The 15,771-nt window shown below is 48.3% G+C and overlaps 2 protein-coding genes across 2 annotated transcripts in view; one reads left to right on the top strand and one right to left on the bottom strand.

The window, feature by feature from the left end:
• Positions 1 to 15,771, bottom strand: part of LOC135341944 (replication factor C subunit 4-like) — a 37,197-nt gene that overhangs the window by 4,786 nt on the left and 16,640 nt on the right. The window lies entirely within an intron of this gene.
• LOC135341853 (uncharacterized) overlaps positions 1 to 15,771 on the top strand; it is a 32,174-nt gene that overhangs the window by 1,875 nt on the left and 14,528 nt on the right. Inside the window, exons 4-6 of the mRNA XM_064538524.1 lie at positions 144 to 6,952; positions 7,449 to 11,518; positions 11,821 to 15,638. Of these exons, the coding sequence (XP_064394594.1) occupies positions 144 to 6,952; positions 7,449 to 11,518; positions 11,821 to 15,638 (14,697 nt within the window). The remainder of the gene's footprint in view (positions 1 to 143; positions 6,953 to 7,448; positions 11,519 to 11,820; positions 15,639 to 15,771) is intronic.

A 15,771-nucleotide genomic window follows, 5' to 3' on the forward strand; every position in this document is an offset into this window, starting at 1 on the left:
GTATAATGATATTCACGATCCTGCTATGTATAGCGTGTGCAGTACCTCCCCCTTGTTTATCAGCGTGCATTTTGAGGGGTGGGACTGCTGCTGGCTAGACTAAATACGACCTCGATACATGTTGTTATGGTCTCCCCGTGCAGGTTGAGACGTACCCTAACCAGTATGGGCTGTGCGAGTGCACGGACCCACTCTGCATCAATGTGTTCGCACTCTGTCAGACCACTTTCTCTGTACAATTGGACCTATTCAGTGGTGGCGTGCCAGGGAGCACTAATGGGCCGAGTCAAGTTACCACGGTACCTGCTGGTGTCACAGTGTGGGCCTTCAATGGAGCCAATACTGTCAACAACAACTGGCTGGACTTCAGCTCTACCCAGAACGCAAACTTCCTTAGTATGACTGATGACTTCACCATCTCCATGTGGATACGAGTGGCGACAGGCACTAATGCACAATATATCCTGGCCTGTGATCGTGGGACATCATCTCGTTACTTCCATATCTATGAGACGAGTACTGATCGTATTATCCTCTACTACTTCAGAGACACTCTTGACGGAGTCACTCAACAAAATGACGATGGGTACGAGTCCCAGGTGGCTCTCAGCTTCTACTATGATCGCTCTATCTTCCAAAACGGCATTAGAGACAATCAGTGGCACTTTATGACTCTGACAGTGGACTACCCGACAGTCACTTTCTCCTTCGATGGCTATGAACTTATGCCGACCAGGGGTAACTATAGGAACCAGTTTAACTCACAAGTCCTCCTCAATCGAGACGGTAGCATCTACGAAATGCCTGCAAGAATTCTGACAAAGAGTTCCTCTTTAATCAACGACATCTCCTGCAGACTTGGAGGATCCACTCGTGGTAATACCTTTGCTTTGGGAGGGGAGATACGACAACCAACAGTGACCAATATTCTCTCAGAGGCTGATCACAGATGCCTAGCCTCCTGCAATGAGTACATCGATGTTGACCCCTCTGTTGCCATTGCCTCCTCCTTCCAGACATTCTACAACCCAGTGAGCAGGTCCTTTGAGTTCACCTCTCTCACAGCCACTGATGACTCTCAGTACACACTGTTCTTGCAAGGACTTGTCTTCTACTCCAATGGTTTCATACCTCCCGAGGAGGAGGGTGAGAGCAGAAGAGTTCAGCTGCAGATTACCGACGACATTGCCGTTGGAAACACGGCTGAAATTACCATAACCGGCCGATCTAATCAGTTCAATCCCATTCTAGATGTCAATGGAGACCAAGAGAGTGGAATTGATTTCTCTGTTGACTTTGTTGAAGGTGTAGACACAGAAGTTCCGATTGTTTCTGATCAAGCGTTTATTATCGACCAAGATATTGACCCGCAGGTAGTGAGCATGACTGTAACGCTAACCAACAACCAACTCTCAGTCTTTGTGGAGAACCTAGTGGTCAGCTCAGTATCAAGTGTAATCACTGTTACCGGATCAGGTTCAAACGTTATCACCATAACAGCCTCCGATCCTGCTCGAGTAACTCCTAACAACTTTTTAACTGTCGTGAACAGCATTCGTTATCGAAACACCGATGTAGAGCCGCTAAGTATTCCTCGTATCATTGAATTCGAGTTATTTGATGGTCTCCGTAGCAACAACCCTCGTGCTCGAACCACTGTGAATGTGATGACCTTCAACGATGCCCCTGAGGCCGACCTCAGCGGTCCAGCTGTGAGGGGTAACAACGCAGAGGCGGATTATATCGAGGCAGGACCCCCCACACTCGTCATTCCTGCCATGACCATTCAAGATGAAGACAGTTTCATTATCTCACAGGCTAATGTAAGGATTGCAGTGGTGTTCGATGTTGGATCAGAGCGACTGATAATCAATCCCTCTCTAGCCTCAGGCGCTGGCATAACTTGTTCCCCTAGTAACTGTGAAGGAACTGACATCACTCTAACAGGAACTTCTTCACTCATGAATTACCAAACTGTACTGCAAAGTCTACGCTATGTGAACGATCTACTAGCAACAGATTTGCCGAATTTGAGAGATCGAGATATATTTTTAATTGTTTTTGACAATGAAGGCACCAGCAGTGACCCTAATACGAATGTCATCCTCAACTTTGTCCCTATAAATCCTCGTGTGATTATACAATTAGATGCCCCCAACCAGGACTATGCCGTCAATTTCACTGAGACTCAAGTATCTCCCGTGTCCCTCGTTCGTCTCGTGCGAATCGTCGACAGTTCAATAGAAACTCTGGACTCTGTGGTTGTGTTTATCCGTCCCAATCTCCCCCCAGGCATTGTGGAGGACCAGGAGCTACTGCAGATCACTAGCACTGCTAATCTGAGCATCTCCGTGGAAATCAACACAGCTCTCAAGCGAATTACATTCTCTCAGACGGCCCCAGTGGCGGAGTATTTGGATGCTATCAACCGTGTGTTGTACTTCAATGGAGAGGCAGAACCAGTTCCCATCACGAGGTTTGTGGACTTTGTCGTCAACCCAGGGGGTGGAGCTCCCAACGACACTGCCACCACTAATATCACAATCTTCAATATCAACGACCAGTCGCCTGAGTGCTCCCCAGTAGACCCCACTATGCAAGTGAGAGAGGATACTCCACCCAACTCCATCGTTTATACTCTATTGGCCACTGATAGTGACGTGGGGGCGGATGGTGCTATCTTATACTCTATCACCAACGGAGACACTTCTTTGTTCAATATCACCACGGTAACTGCCGGCAACGAGCAGAATGGAAACCTGTATTTGCTGAGTGGTTTAGATCGCGAGACGGTAGACAGTTATACTATCGAGGTGACGACGTGTGATATGGGATCTCCTCAACTGTGCTGCAGTTACATCGTGACCATTGAGGTGATTGACGCTAACGACTTGCCCCCTGTATTTGCAGACCCCGCCTACTTCACGTCTGTCACTGAGAACAATGGCACTGATCTGATAAGATTTGCCGTTACTGATGGAGATATTGGTATCAATGAAGACATAGTGGACCTGCGGATTGATACCAACAGCTACAATCAACGTGCTGGCTGCATAGGTAACTTCCAAACGCGAGTGGAATCTGGTGTTCCGATTTTATCAACATCCGGTGTTGATTTTGAGGAAGTACAGGTGTGTACTTTTGTCGTCATAGCTACAGACGGTGGCACCCCCTCCATGGAAGGAAGGGCCAATGTAACAGTGACTATCGTTAACCAAGATGACTTCCCACCAGAGTTTGCAATGAACATCTTCCTGTTTCTCGTTGAGGAGGAGAATTCATTCCCTCTGATTATTGGACGCCTGGTTGCTACTGACATCGACAGCCCTGACGACAGCCTTGTGTTCTCCCCAGCAACCATTGGTGGACAATTCTCCATCGACCCAAACAATGGTAGCATCTCTATTCTGTTTGAGGGAGATCGAGATGTTCAGACTAACTATAACTTTGGAGTAACCGTTAGTGATCCAGCTGGCAACACCGACACTGCCATGGTCACTGTGGAGATCACTGCCATTAACAACGATGCCCCTGTGCTGGACCTCAACGCCACCGATCCAACATCTCTTAATGCTAGAACTTCTGCCACTTTCATTGAAGAGGGGCCGGCAGTCGTTATCCCCACTGACCCCCAGATCATAGACCCGGACGAGGTGGCATTCTCAATAGCATACATTCAAGTGAGTGTTGCTAACTCTGGCGATTCATCTCAGGAGGTGCTCTCCATCAATGCTGACTCAGCTCTCTACACTATCATCTCCTGTCCAACCACCTCTCCCCCCAGTGCATTCTGCGTGCAACCAGTAGCCGGGGCAACGGAGGCACAAGTCAATGATCTCCTGCAGAGCTTCACCTATCAAAACACCGAGAATGAGTTCACCGCCTGCAGGGACGACCTCTACAGCTGTGTCGCTGGACCTCTCTCTAGGACTCTTCTGTTTGTCGTCAATGACAATCGATTCAGCAGCGTTGCGAGTGAAGCTTATGTCATCCTCCAGCCAGTGAATGATGCACCTGTGCTTGACCTTGACACCTCCGCCGCTGGTGTGGACTATGAGGCAAGGTTCAGGGAAGGAGAAGGTCCCATTGATATTGTCAGCTCCAATGGCTATTCCATCACAGACGATGATAATGCACAGCTTCAATCACTCAACTGTGACCTCACCAACCCTCAGGACGGTAGTGATGAATTCCTCCTCCTTAATGCTTCAGCTGTTCCCCCCTCCCTCACTGCCGTTGTATCACCTGATGCTTATGCCATCTCCATTACTGGAGCAGCCAGCGTTGGTGACTATACCACCATTATGCGCCTTATCCAGTACAACAGTATCACCAATAATCCCGATGTCACCATTCGAGTGGTTCAGTGCTCTGTGTCTGACGGATTGCTAAGCAGTGAAGTAGCCAGCACTGCCATAGATTATCGTACCGTCAACCAGATACCAGAGCTGGACCTAGACACCACCTCCCTTGACGTTGGGTATTCAGTGAACTTTGTAGAAGATGGTAGTGCAATTTCTCTCACTAACTCAGCCCTACTGACTGACGGAGATAATACCAATATGCAGAGGCTAACGGTCACACTAATGGGCGCGGCTGGACCTCAGGAGGTGCTCTCAGTGGATGCAACATTCATCACCACACCCCTCACCTCGTCCTACACTTTCCCCATTCTCACAATCAATGGAGAAGCGTCCACTGCAATCTACCAGAGCATCATCAACTCCGTCTCCTATCTCAACACTGATGGAGAGATTGCCGATGACAGTACAAGGATGGCTGTGTTTGTTGTACAGGACGCCAGTAGTGGAGACAGTGTTGCTGTGGTTACTAACATCACCATTACTCCAGTTGACGATAATTCTCCTGTTTTTTCACCTAATAATCGGTACACCTTCAATGTTGATGAGAACAGTGCTGTAAACACTCTCGTTGGCACGGTAATTATCAGTGATGATGATCTACCCTCGGGCAACGATGTTCCTCTATTCTCTATCATTTCCTCTGTACCTGCGATTGGAATGTCTGACTTTATCATCCGGAACAATCCTGCTCTGCCTTACACGGGTCAAGTGCTTGTCAATGGACAGCTGGACTATGACTCACGAGCGGACACGTATCTACTTGTGGTCCAAGCAAGCAGTGGACTGTTTAGCATCACAGGCGAGGTGACGGTCAATATCAACAACCTCCCTGACCTGCCCCCTCAGTTTACGTTTTGTCCGAGTGAATTCTCAGTGATGGAGAACGAGAATATAGGTGTACCTCTTATCCCCCCAGGCTGTGTTGCCGTGGACCCTGATAATCTGGACCCTATCACTTACTTTATCCATGGAAACGTCGTGGAAGGAGTCAGATTGATTGATATCAATCCTAGCACTGGCGCTATTTTTGTGGACAATAATATTGATCGAGAATCAGTGGGTGTGTCCTTCTCTGTGATAATATCAGCACTTGACTCCACCCTCTCAACAATTCAAAACAGTACGATCATCATCAGAGGAGAGAACGAATTCTCCCCTGAGTTCGATGCCGTCAGCTACTCTGCTACGGTAACTGAGAATAATGCACCGAACCCATCTCCTCTCAGAACAGTGGTGGCAGCGGACCGAGACGAATCACCTGACCTCGATGCAAATCCCAACTTTGTCTCGAGAATAACTTACTCTTTTGTCGATCCGACTCCATTCTTCTCCATCAACAATGTCACAGGGGAGGTGCTCCAACAGTTGGTGGTGGACCGTGAGCAGAATCAGCAGTTTGTGCTTCAAGTGGTTGCCAGTGACAACGACCCCACGCCCGACGCCCGTACAAGACTGGTGACACTGTTCATTGAAGTGAGGAACGTTAACGATGAGGCTCCACAGTTTATCAACCTTGACAACATAATTATAGTGTCTGAAGATGAGCCAGTGAGAAGAGCAGATCCATTCTACACTATTGGCTTCAATGACCCGGACTCGGACTCTTCCTTACAGCTGGTCCTAACTCCCCCCTCCGTAGAGTTTCTGCTGAACTCGGCCAATGGGCAGCTGAGGGTGAACACAGATCTTGATGCAGATACTGAGCCGAGGATGTATTCCTACAACCTTACGCTGACTGACATCAACACTGATCCCCTATACGCCAACACTAGCATGTCTGTTACCGAGGAGATAACCATTGTACTGCGAGACACTAACGATAATGTTCCCCAATTCACAATGGCGATATTTGAGGGTAGCATCACTGAGAACGAACCAGCTGGAAGTATCGTGCTTACAGTGGCTGCTACGGACGCAGACTATGGATTTGACCCTAACGGTGTTCCCAATGGCAACAACCAACTTCGCTACTCACTGCAAGGAGCTCCTCTCAACACCTTTGCCATTGACATGTCTACGGGTGTGATCACTAAGCTGCGAGTGCTGGACAGAGAGGAGCAATCTACGTACGAGTTCACAGTAGTTGTGCAAGACACGCCGCTGCCAGTGGATGGAATGTCTGTCTCTCCGCAGACCAACACTGCTATCATACAGATCAGTGTACTGGACGTTAACGAACTCCCCCCTCAGGCAGACCCAGACCGCTATTTTGTATCAATACCGGAGGACACACCCATAGGATCCAGCCTGGACACGACTGTGCCGGCCTACTGGAGGACTGGAGGTGACTCAGGTGTGTATCTGAGGGAGCTGCGTGAGGCCTCGGTGATCAACTCTGACACAGGCATCCTCATCTGTTCCATGTACACACTCACTGATGGAGGCAGCTTCTCACTGCAAGACGTCTACTACATCAATGGAGACAATTGCCTCAACGTCTCTCAAGCCACACCTATTCTACTCCGATCCCTTGTTGGCATGGCAAACGAGTCAGCCGTGAGAGAGCTCACCATCCCATTGGCTGATGATACGAGGAGCGATCTGCTCGGAATATTCAATCTGAACCCCACTGATGACACTTCCGACAGGTGAGCAATGTGGGGGGTCTACATACATAATAATGTAAGATATTTCAACAGCCATAACTTTAGTACCGTTGATCCAATGTCAAAAATGTTATGATTTTCTGAAAGCTTAGAAAGAGACCTTTCAAATGATGTGTTGCAATCCAAAATTTCATTCGGGCCAGAATTTGTCATTTTTCGGCCTTACCATGGGCTATTATTATCCATGGTATCACCAAATTGGCAAATAATTTTATCGTTCAAATATGACCTTTGATGACACCATTTGAAAGGTCTCTTTCTAAGCTTTCAGAAATTCATAAAATTAAATGCACAGAATTCAAGTTATTGCAGCTGAAGCTAGAGCCCCTGAACCATTGATTAACAGTGGAGGGGGTTGTAGTTGAACACCTGTCAACAGACATGGGCATATTCAATGTTTTACATTATTGCCTTGAATGTTATCCCTACTGGTGCATGTCCACTACACAGGTTGTTCACATCTCTCTCCACTTCTCAGGTACCTCTCCCTGCCGACTGACTTCCTTGAGACCCGCTATTCTGTTATCAGCCATTCAATTAGCATTGTGTCCGACTCACTGGTGCGTGCCCTCAATGGGGAGACACTCTTAGGCCAGTACCAATGCACCCTCGCTAGCGGGACACCCATAGTGGCCGGAAGCACGTACAATGTCCTCTCCGACTTCTCCAGCTGCAATACTGTGGGTGGAGGATTCAGATTTGCCGGTTTGTCGACAAGCATCAATCAAAACTATCTGTATAGTTACCGTGGCAATAATGAACGCTGCTCTGTTATCTATGGCCCTCTAGCAACACAAGTTAGTTCAGAGCCGCTATTGGTGGATCCTCTCTTTGTGGGGGGTGGTGTGTACGTGAGATTGGGAGACGCTGGGTGTGATATTGACGACTCCTGTGTGTATGTACCACGTGGTGACAGTGTATGCAACAACCCATCTCCAACCACTAATAGAGCCGTTACAATTCCTGTCTACGTCACTGACCCGGATGGCCTGGACAATACTAACTTTGTGTTCTCGCTGGCACCTGGTCAGCCGACAGTGACGCCTTTCTTTGCCGTGAACTCGAGTACTGGACAGCTCTACTTGCTTCAAGAGATTGATCGAGATAATGCACTCAGCTTCTTCAACGTCAGTGTACAAGTTACAGATGGAACTTTTTCAGACCAGTTCTCAATCGAGGTAACCATTGAAGATGTCAATGATAACAGCCCGATACCCACTTCCCCTCTGTTTGAGGGCAGTGTCAGAGAGAATGAGGATCCCCTCACTTTGGTTCTCACGGTAACCTTCACCGACAATGATGATGGATCTAACGCTCAGTTAATATATTCTCTACCCCCAACAGCACTAGTAGATTTCATCATCAGCAACACCAGTGGAGAAATCTTCACTGCTAGAGTGTTTGATTATGAGGATGGACAAAATGAGTATCTATTCAATGTTACTGCAAGAGATGGTGGCGGACGCGAGGGAACCTCTCAGGTACGGATAACAATCAGAGATCGCAATGATAACAGACCCACTGTGATAGTCGTTCCCACGGGAACAGCATTTGTAGAAGACTCTCCGCCCATTATACCTGCCAGCGTGACAGTTGAGGACAGGGACAGTAGTATCCACGCCATGTTCTTTGCCTTTGTGATTGTTGAGAATAATTTGGACGGAGAAGACGAGATACTGAGTATTGATACATCTCTTCTACCCCCCACTTTCAAACTGTGGTCATCTATCGGATCTGCTGGAATTTACGAGAATTCAACTGTTCTCCTGTTAGTGGGTGGAGACTCCCCGCAGACATACACCACTCTTCTCTCGGCTGTTACCTATGACAACCAAGCCGAACTAATCACCCGACCCCTAGACAGGACCATCACTTATCGCGTGTGTGACACATTCACAGAAACCACCTTCGGCCAGTTGAGTCTAGACACACAGCTGGCAATAAGTCCGCCAGACACCCCAACCACCCGCGATCTCACAGATGAAGAAGCTGAGCTACTCATTTCTGACTGCACTGCTGCTAACAATGCTGTCAACTCAACAGCTGTGGATCTTGTGGAGGCCAACGACAGGCCTCAGCTGATCAGGGCAGTGGTTCAATATCCACCAATCAGAGAAGATATAAGTGCTAGTGATAACCGTGGTCAGTACGTTGTTGAAACGTTTGAAGGAGTTATATTCGACCCCGATCGTCAACCCTACCCCAGCGATGTTGCCGTTACAGGAATTGACAGTAGCACCGCACAACCAACATTTGCTGTGCTCGCTAATGACCAAAACTGTCGCGCTAGATCCAACCAGATAGTTGCCAATGGTAGCTACGCGTGTGCCTCCAGGCTAGTGGAGGGAGGTCCTTGCTATTGTCCGGATCGTGTTGGATACACCCTCACCTGTTACGAGTACCAAGACACTGTGTTCATGTTCTGTCTTAGTGATAATATCTGCAGCATTTGTCAGTGCTCACCCCCCTCTACGACCTCTGACCTTTCAGCTGTATCGGTGGATTTTGGAGCAGGTTCCATTGATATCTCGCAGCTGTTACAGAACCAGTTCTTTATTTACGAGTTTACGGACACTAATCAGCTGTACAACTTTACATTTGGGTTTGCTAGTTTGATATTCACCCGAACAGATGCTAGTACAGTTATCAGTATGTTCACCTTTGATGTCACCTTCGAAGCATTCGGAGCCGTGAGTGATGAGTCAGCACTTCTGCTCGGCTGTTACACTCTTGTACGCTGGAACCCTGTCGAGCATCAAACTGGCTCCTCCTCTTTCTCTTTCCGAGCCTGGGATCGTACCAACGGACTACAACCTGGCGAGAGAGGTGCCAATTCTACCGACCTTTCAGACTCTGCATTTTCATTGGCTAGCGGTATTGCAACCATTGAGGTCACTCCAGTCAACGACCCCCCACAGATCAGGCTGGGGGGTCCAGGAGAGGACCAACAGAACTACATCACCACATACACGGAAGGAACCTCGGTGTTCATCTCATCAATGGATGCTGTCATCATTGAACTAGACCAAACTGATAACTTCCTCTTCAATCTATCGGTATTTATCGCACCAGTGGGTGGAGAATGTGACCTACCTGACTACGAGGGCATGTCCGATGATCGACTAAGCTACATGGACAACAACATGATTCCTGTGATTGTCACACGAAGTACCGAGGGTCAGGCGTGTATACTGTACGAGTTCAATGGTGCTCTCTCTGTCGACCAATGGAGAGCTTATCTCACTATGATCAGATTCCGAGTTGATAACGACGAACCGAGCGAGCATACAAGGCAGCTGGCAGTGGTCATCTCTGACCTTGTCTCCACAAGCCCACCCTCCTTCACCACTTTAGTGGTCAATCTCGTTAGCGACCTTTGTCCTGTATTGCAAGTACCCACGTCTGGCACCCCCCTCGTCTATACAGAGCACAGCGGACCTCTGGTGTTATCTAGCACCATCAACGTGACAGACCCAGACAGACTGGCCATGATTGAAGGGGCAGTGGTGGAAGTTATGGCCACAACCACCAATCCTTGTAGAGGGTGTGTCCTCTCCGTCAATACGGGCTCCACTGGAATCACTAGTACTCTGAGTTCAAGTAATCTAACTATCACACTCTCTGGGCTAGCCACGCCAACTAGTTATCAGGAGGTGCTCCGAACGGTCTCCTTTGAAGATACCTCTGCCGAGCCCACCTTTGACCTTATTATGATACGGTTCACCGTTCAGGACCCTCAAGTAACCTCAGCGATATGTGTACAAGCCGTGGGGGAGATTGGCGTGATGATCGAACATGTCAACGACAATTCACCGGACCTCTATCTCAACTACCCGTTGTCCGAAGACTTTACCACTGTCTTTATGGAGGGGGCGGGCCCAGTTGCCGTGACAGGTGGTATGGTGGAGATCCGAGATCTTGATGGAGTGGAGTCCAGTGTGTACATTATCTCCGTGGTGATTACAAGTGGTTGTTTTCCCTCGGAGGACAGCCTGCAGTTTGCAGCACCTCCTCCTACCACCGTTACTTTAGCTTACAATAGCACCACCTGCTCCATGTCATTGCTAGGCAACTCGGACGCTCTAGAGTCTGATCTTGGGAGGCTTCAATACACCAACCTCAATATTGACAACCCTACCATCAATGTGCGCAGCATCTCCTTCACCATAACCGACGGTAGCCTCCAGTCTCGATCATCTGTAACCGAGGTGACCATCACAGCCATCAACGATGCCCCAATGGTGGACCTGGATACTAGTAACAGCGTCTCCTCTGACAGCATGGTTACCATGATACTGGGTACGGGATCTGTGGCGCTGACGGGTGATAACCAAGGGAACATTATTGACCCCGACACTGACAACCTCATCAGCCTAACGCTGGTTCTAAATGAGATAGATAGCACAGGAGTTCAAGTGGATCCAAGATCTGATGTGGATTTTGAGAGTGTGCAATCAACGGAAGGGCCGTTCATTGCTGGTCTGGGTCTGGGATTCCAATACCTTCAGGCTATGGGGGAGCTACGCATCACTGGACAAGCCTCAGTCGGTGAGTGGAGTGTGTGTATGTATTAGTGGTACGTTGCTGAGCGAATATACAGGTCATGGTAAATTAAATATAATAATGACCCATGCATATTTTGTACTTAGTGAAGAGTAATAGTTTCTTTAGTTTACTTCACAAAATTTAAAAGAAAACAATTCATATTATGATTCATCAAAAATAATAAAATGTGCTACGTATATACAAGTATATGTATATTCTGTAGCACTATATAATGCATAAAACAAGATGCATTTAACTTATAGTCTAAGTAACTACAATGCATTAATATCCTGTTCCTCTTGCAGCTGACTACACGGCCATCTTGAACAGCCTGGTGTATGTCAACACCCGACTACCGCCCACGGAGAACACTCGTCGCATATCAGTGGTAGTATCAGATGCAACGAGCAACAGTGAACTTGCATTTGCCACAGTACGATTTGCTGGGGACCTCACCGCCCCCACTCTGGATCTCAACGGCAACGACCCGGGGACTGGCACAATGGGCACTTACATCATCACCTCACAGCCGCTGCAGCTGTTCCCTAATGCATTCCTCAGTGATGCTGATCGTGACAACATTTGCTATGCCAACATCACTCTGGTTGGCCCAGACACCACCTGCACTGCCTCCAGCATCAACTTTGAGACTGCCTTCAGTGACATCATGATCAGTACCGAGGACTCCACCCCCGGCTCTGTCCGCTATCAGCTCACCTCCCTATTCACCGACTGCAGGGAGGCTCTTGTTTACCAGAGCATCCTAAGAGGCATCACGTTCTCAGTACCCGACAACACACCAGCTGGCGTCTGCACTCTCTCTGTGGTTGTTGAGGATGCTAGACGATCTGTTAGTAACACAGCCTCAGGCTCTGTGGAGGTACGAGCATTCAACGCTGCACCGTTTATTGATCTCGACCGCGGACTCAGTGGACGCGACTACTCAACCGCGTACTTTCAAGGTGGTAGCATTCAACACATTGCGAGCATATTCGATGCAGCCAATGCAAGGAACATTACTGACATGACTGTGATTGGGGAGGCTGATGGAGAAGCTCCCTTTGACGATGGCACCCTCTACCATGGTGTGGTTATCATGGAGGAGTCTTATGCTGGCTACACTCTCATTGACGTAGACAGCCCAACACTTGAGTACCTTCAAGTAGAGTTCTTCTTTGCTAACAACCTGGAGAATGATGTTATCCGTTACCCATGCCAACCATCGACCCCCCTCCCTGAGACAATCACAGGTGCGGCTAATGGCTGTGATAGTTTGAACCCTGGACCCTTCACTTTTGCCACCCCCATATGCGATCCCAACGTGTTCTCTGCTTGCTCCGCTACTGAAGATCTCTGCTCTGACATGCAGGTCACCATATTCTGCTCCACCGGGAGGAAGGCTTATCGGTTCACTTATCTGAATAATCCTTCTGTTGAGAGATATCGATTGCTCGTACGTTACCTTGGTTACGACTTCCTTATTCCCAGAGGCGGACAGGTTGATCAGATTCGACTACTGAACGTTAGCGTATTTGATGGAATCAGTCAGATGTTTAACCCTCAGGCAATTACTCGTGTAACTATACGTAATCAGGATGTCGTCATCATCATTGTTGACCCCGCTCCCCCTAACTCCACCTTTATTGTGTACGAGGACGAGCGACCAGGAAGAATCTGCAACCTGTACCAACTCCGAGTGATGCGATTGGACGGAACTTTCCCAGATCCTAGTCAGCTTGTATACAACCTCACCATTGGCAACACCAATGAAGCGTTCGGTATTGACGAGGAAGGAGTGATATTTTTGAACAATCCAGTGGATCGCGAGACCATCCCCTTCTATGACCTTACAGTTACTGCTAGGTTGCGTAATGCAGACCCCGATACCACTGCTAGCTCAACACTGATTGCTGAAGTGATTGACGTCAATGACAACCATCCCATTACCGCTGACTCTTATTCTGTCAACGTTACTGAGGGACAAGCGGGTGTGCCTGTCGTCCAGGTGATGGCTACAGATGCTGACATTGGCAGTAATTCTGAGCTGACGTACCTCCTGTTGGGAATTGGGGCGGAGAACTTCCAAGTGGACACCACCGGCTATGTGACTACACGCAACGCTCTCAACATGACCATACAAGACTTTTATCTTCTAGTAATGATAATCACCGACAGAGGAGAAATAGCTTTGTCCACACACACAATCATCAACATTTATGTCATCACCCCACCCCCCACAGACCTTGCCTTCAACCCATTTGACGACCCCCTGCTTGTGTTTGAGGATACCCCCATTGGAATGGTTGTCGGCAATCTGTCTGCATTTGAGGTCGGTGGTACTGGAGACACCTCCTTCATCAGGTACAGATTCATTGAGATAGTATCCGTAGAGACTGGTGTAATGGTGTTCCCTGCTCCGTTTGCGGTGGATGGTACAAGTGGAGTGATAACAACTGTGACTGGGTTGGACTCTGAGACCACCATTGGATACGATGTTGTCATAGAAGCGTTCAGTATTCGTGGTCTCTTTCCTCCTCGGCCAACACTTGCTAACTTCACCATCAGTATCTCTGACGTCAATGAGGGACGACCAATGTTCGTAGGTGCCCCCTACACTCGAGCTGTTGAGGAGAATGCAGCCTCAGGCACTCTTGTGTTCACGCTGGTTGCCACTGACGATGACTCTATGAACCTCGGGTTGGTATACTCACTAGACCCCAGTGCTCCTTCTAACCTCCCATTTACTGTTCTCTCTAACGGACAAGTTGTTGTTTCAGGTGATGTCGATTATGAGTCTGCTACCTCACACATCTTTACTGTACAAGTACAAGATAACCCCGCCCACAACATGCCCCCTTTGTCAGCCACTGCACAAGTCAACATCCTGGTTACTGATCAAAACGATAGTCCTGCAGTGTTTGCGGGAGGTCCTTTCAACGTGAGTGTCCGAGAGAGCGAGAGCAATGATTACATCCTCTTCAGCTTCTCCACCACGGACGCTGACTCCGCCCCTAATAGAGATGTCACCTACTCTCTGCAAGGTCTCGAGAACTCTCCGTTCTGTCTGATTGGCATGACTGTACGAGTGTGTAATGACGACCTGTTGACCTCCTTGGAGATGGAGGGGGTGGTCTTTGAATTCAACCTCATAGCAACGAACCCTGGCACGCCTCAGCGGCAGACAACCGTACAGCAAGGTAGCATTGAAGTGATACTAATCAACGAATTCGATCCTTTTGTGACTATGTCAGTAATACAACACCAGGGTTTTGTTGAGGAAGATTGTCGACCCGCCCTCCAGTGCATTGGTACGTTCGTGTACGACTTTAGCAACATCACCTCTGATGATGATGGCGGCATGGGCGGAGATTTGCGCTATACCCTGGAAACTATGGGAACCCCCTTCACTTTGGACCCAGTTACTGGTGTCCTACGGATATCTGGTAGGATAGATCGCGAACGACGGAGCTTTTACGACCTTGACATATTTGTGGAGGATGGGGGAGATATGGAGGGTGTGGTTCGCAATGACTCGACGATTATCATAATCCCAATCACGGACCTGAACGACAACAGTGCAGTCATCATACCTCCTACAAAGTTCAACATAACCGAGGACATGACTAACAGCACAGCACCATTTGGTAGAGTGTCCTTCACAGACGCTGACACTGTGGGCACCCACACATTCGCTATTGTAACCCCTAACGAGGCCAATATCGAGATCGGCTGTACCAAATCCAATGAAATCACTAATTCTTTATACGTTCCCTTCGACATTATTGAATCAACTGGAGAGCTGTTCTTCTGTACAGCTGTGGACTTTGAGACGGAACAGCGCATATACACTGTGGACATCGAGGTATTCAACCAGAATCTGGAGTTTGTTAGTGGTCAGAATCCTGTCAATCCTGTTTCTGCCGAGTTCTCCGTGTGTATAGTGGACTCCAACGACAACCCGCCCTCCCTGGATGAATCCAACTACAGCTTCAGTCATCGGGAGAATCTTCTTCCTACTTCAGTGGTCGGTATGGTTACTGCCACAGACGTTGACAGCGGTGCTAACGGTGATCTGGTGTTCTCCATTGTGGGACAAAGCAGCGCTGATTGCAGCAACTCACAGGTGGCAGTATATTAGCACTAATTAATATAATTGCTGAATACATAATAATACATAATCAAGCCTAATGATTCATTATTACGCTTGATGGAATCTAATGTACGTATACCTTAAGCATCACACCTACTATATTTAT

This window comes from Halichondria panicea, chromosome 9 (genome assembly GCF_963675165.1).
Source record: "Halichondria panicea chromosome 9, odHalPani1.1, whole genome shotgun sequence".
NCBI classification, from domain to species: domain Eukaryota; kingdom Metazoa; phylum Porifera; class Demospongiae; order Suberitida; family Halichondriidae; genus Halichondria; species Halichondria panicea.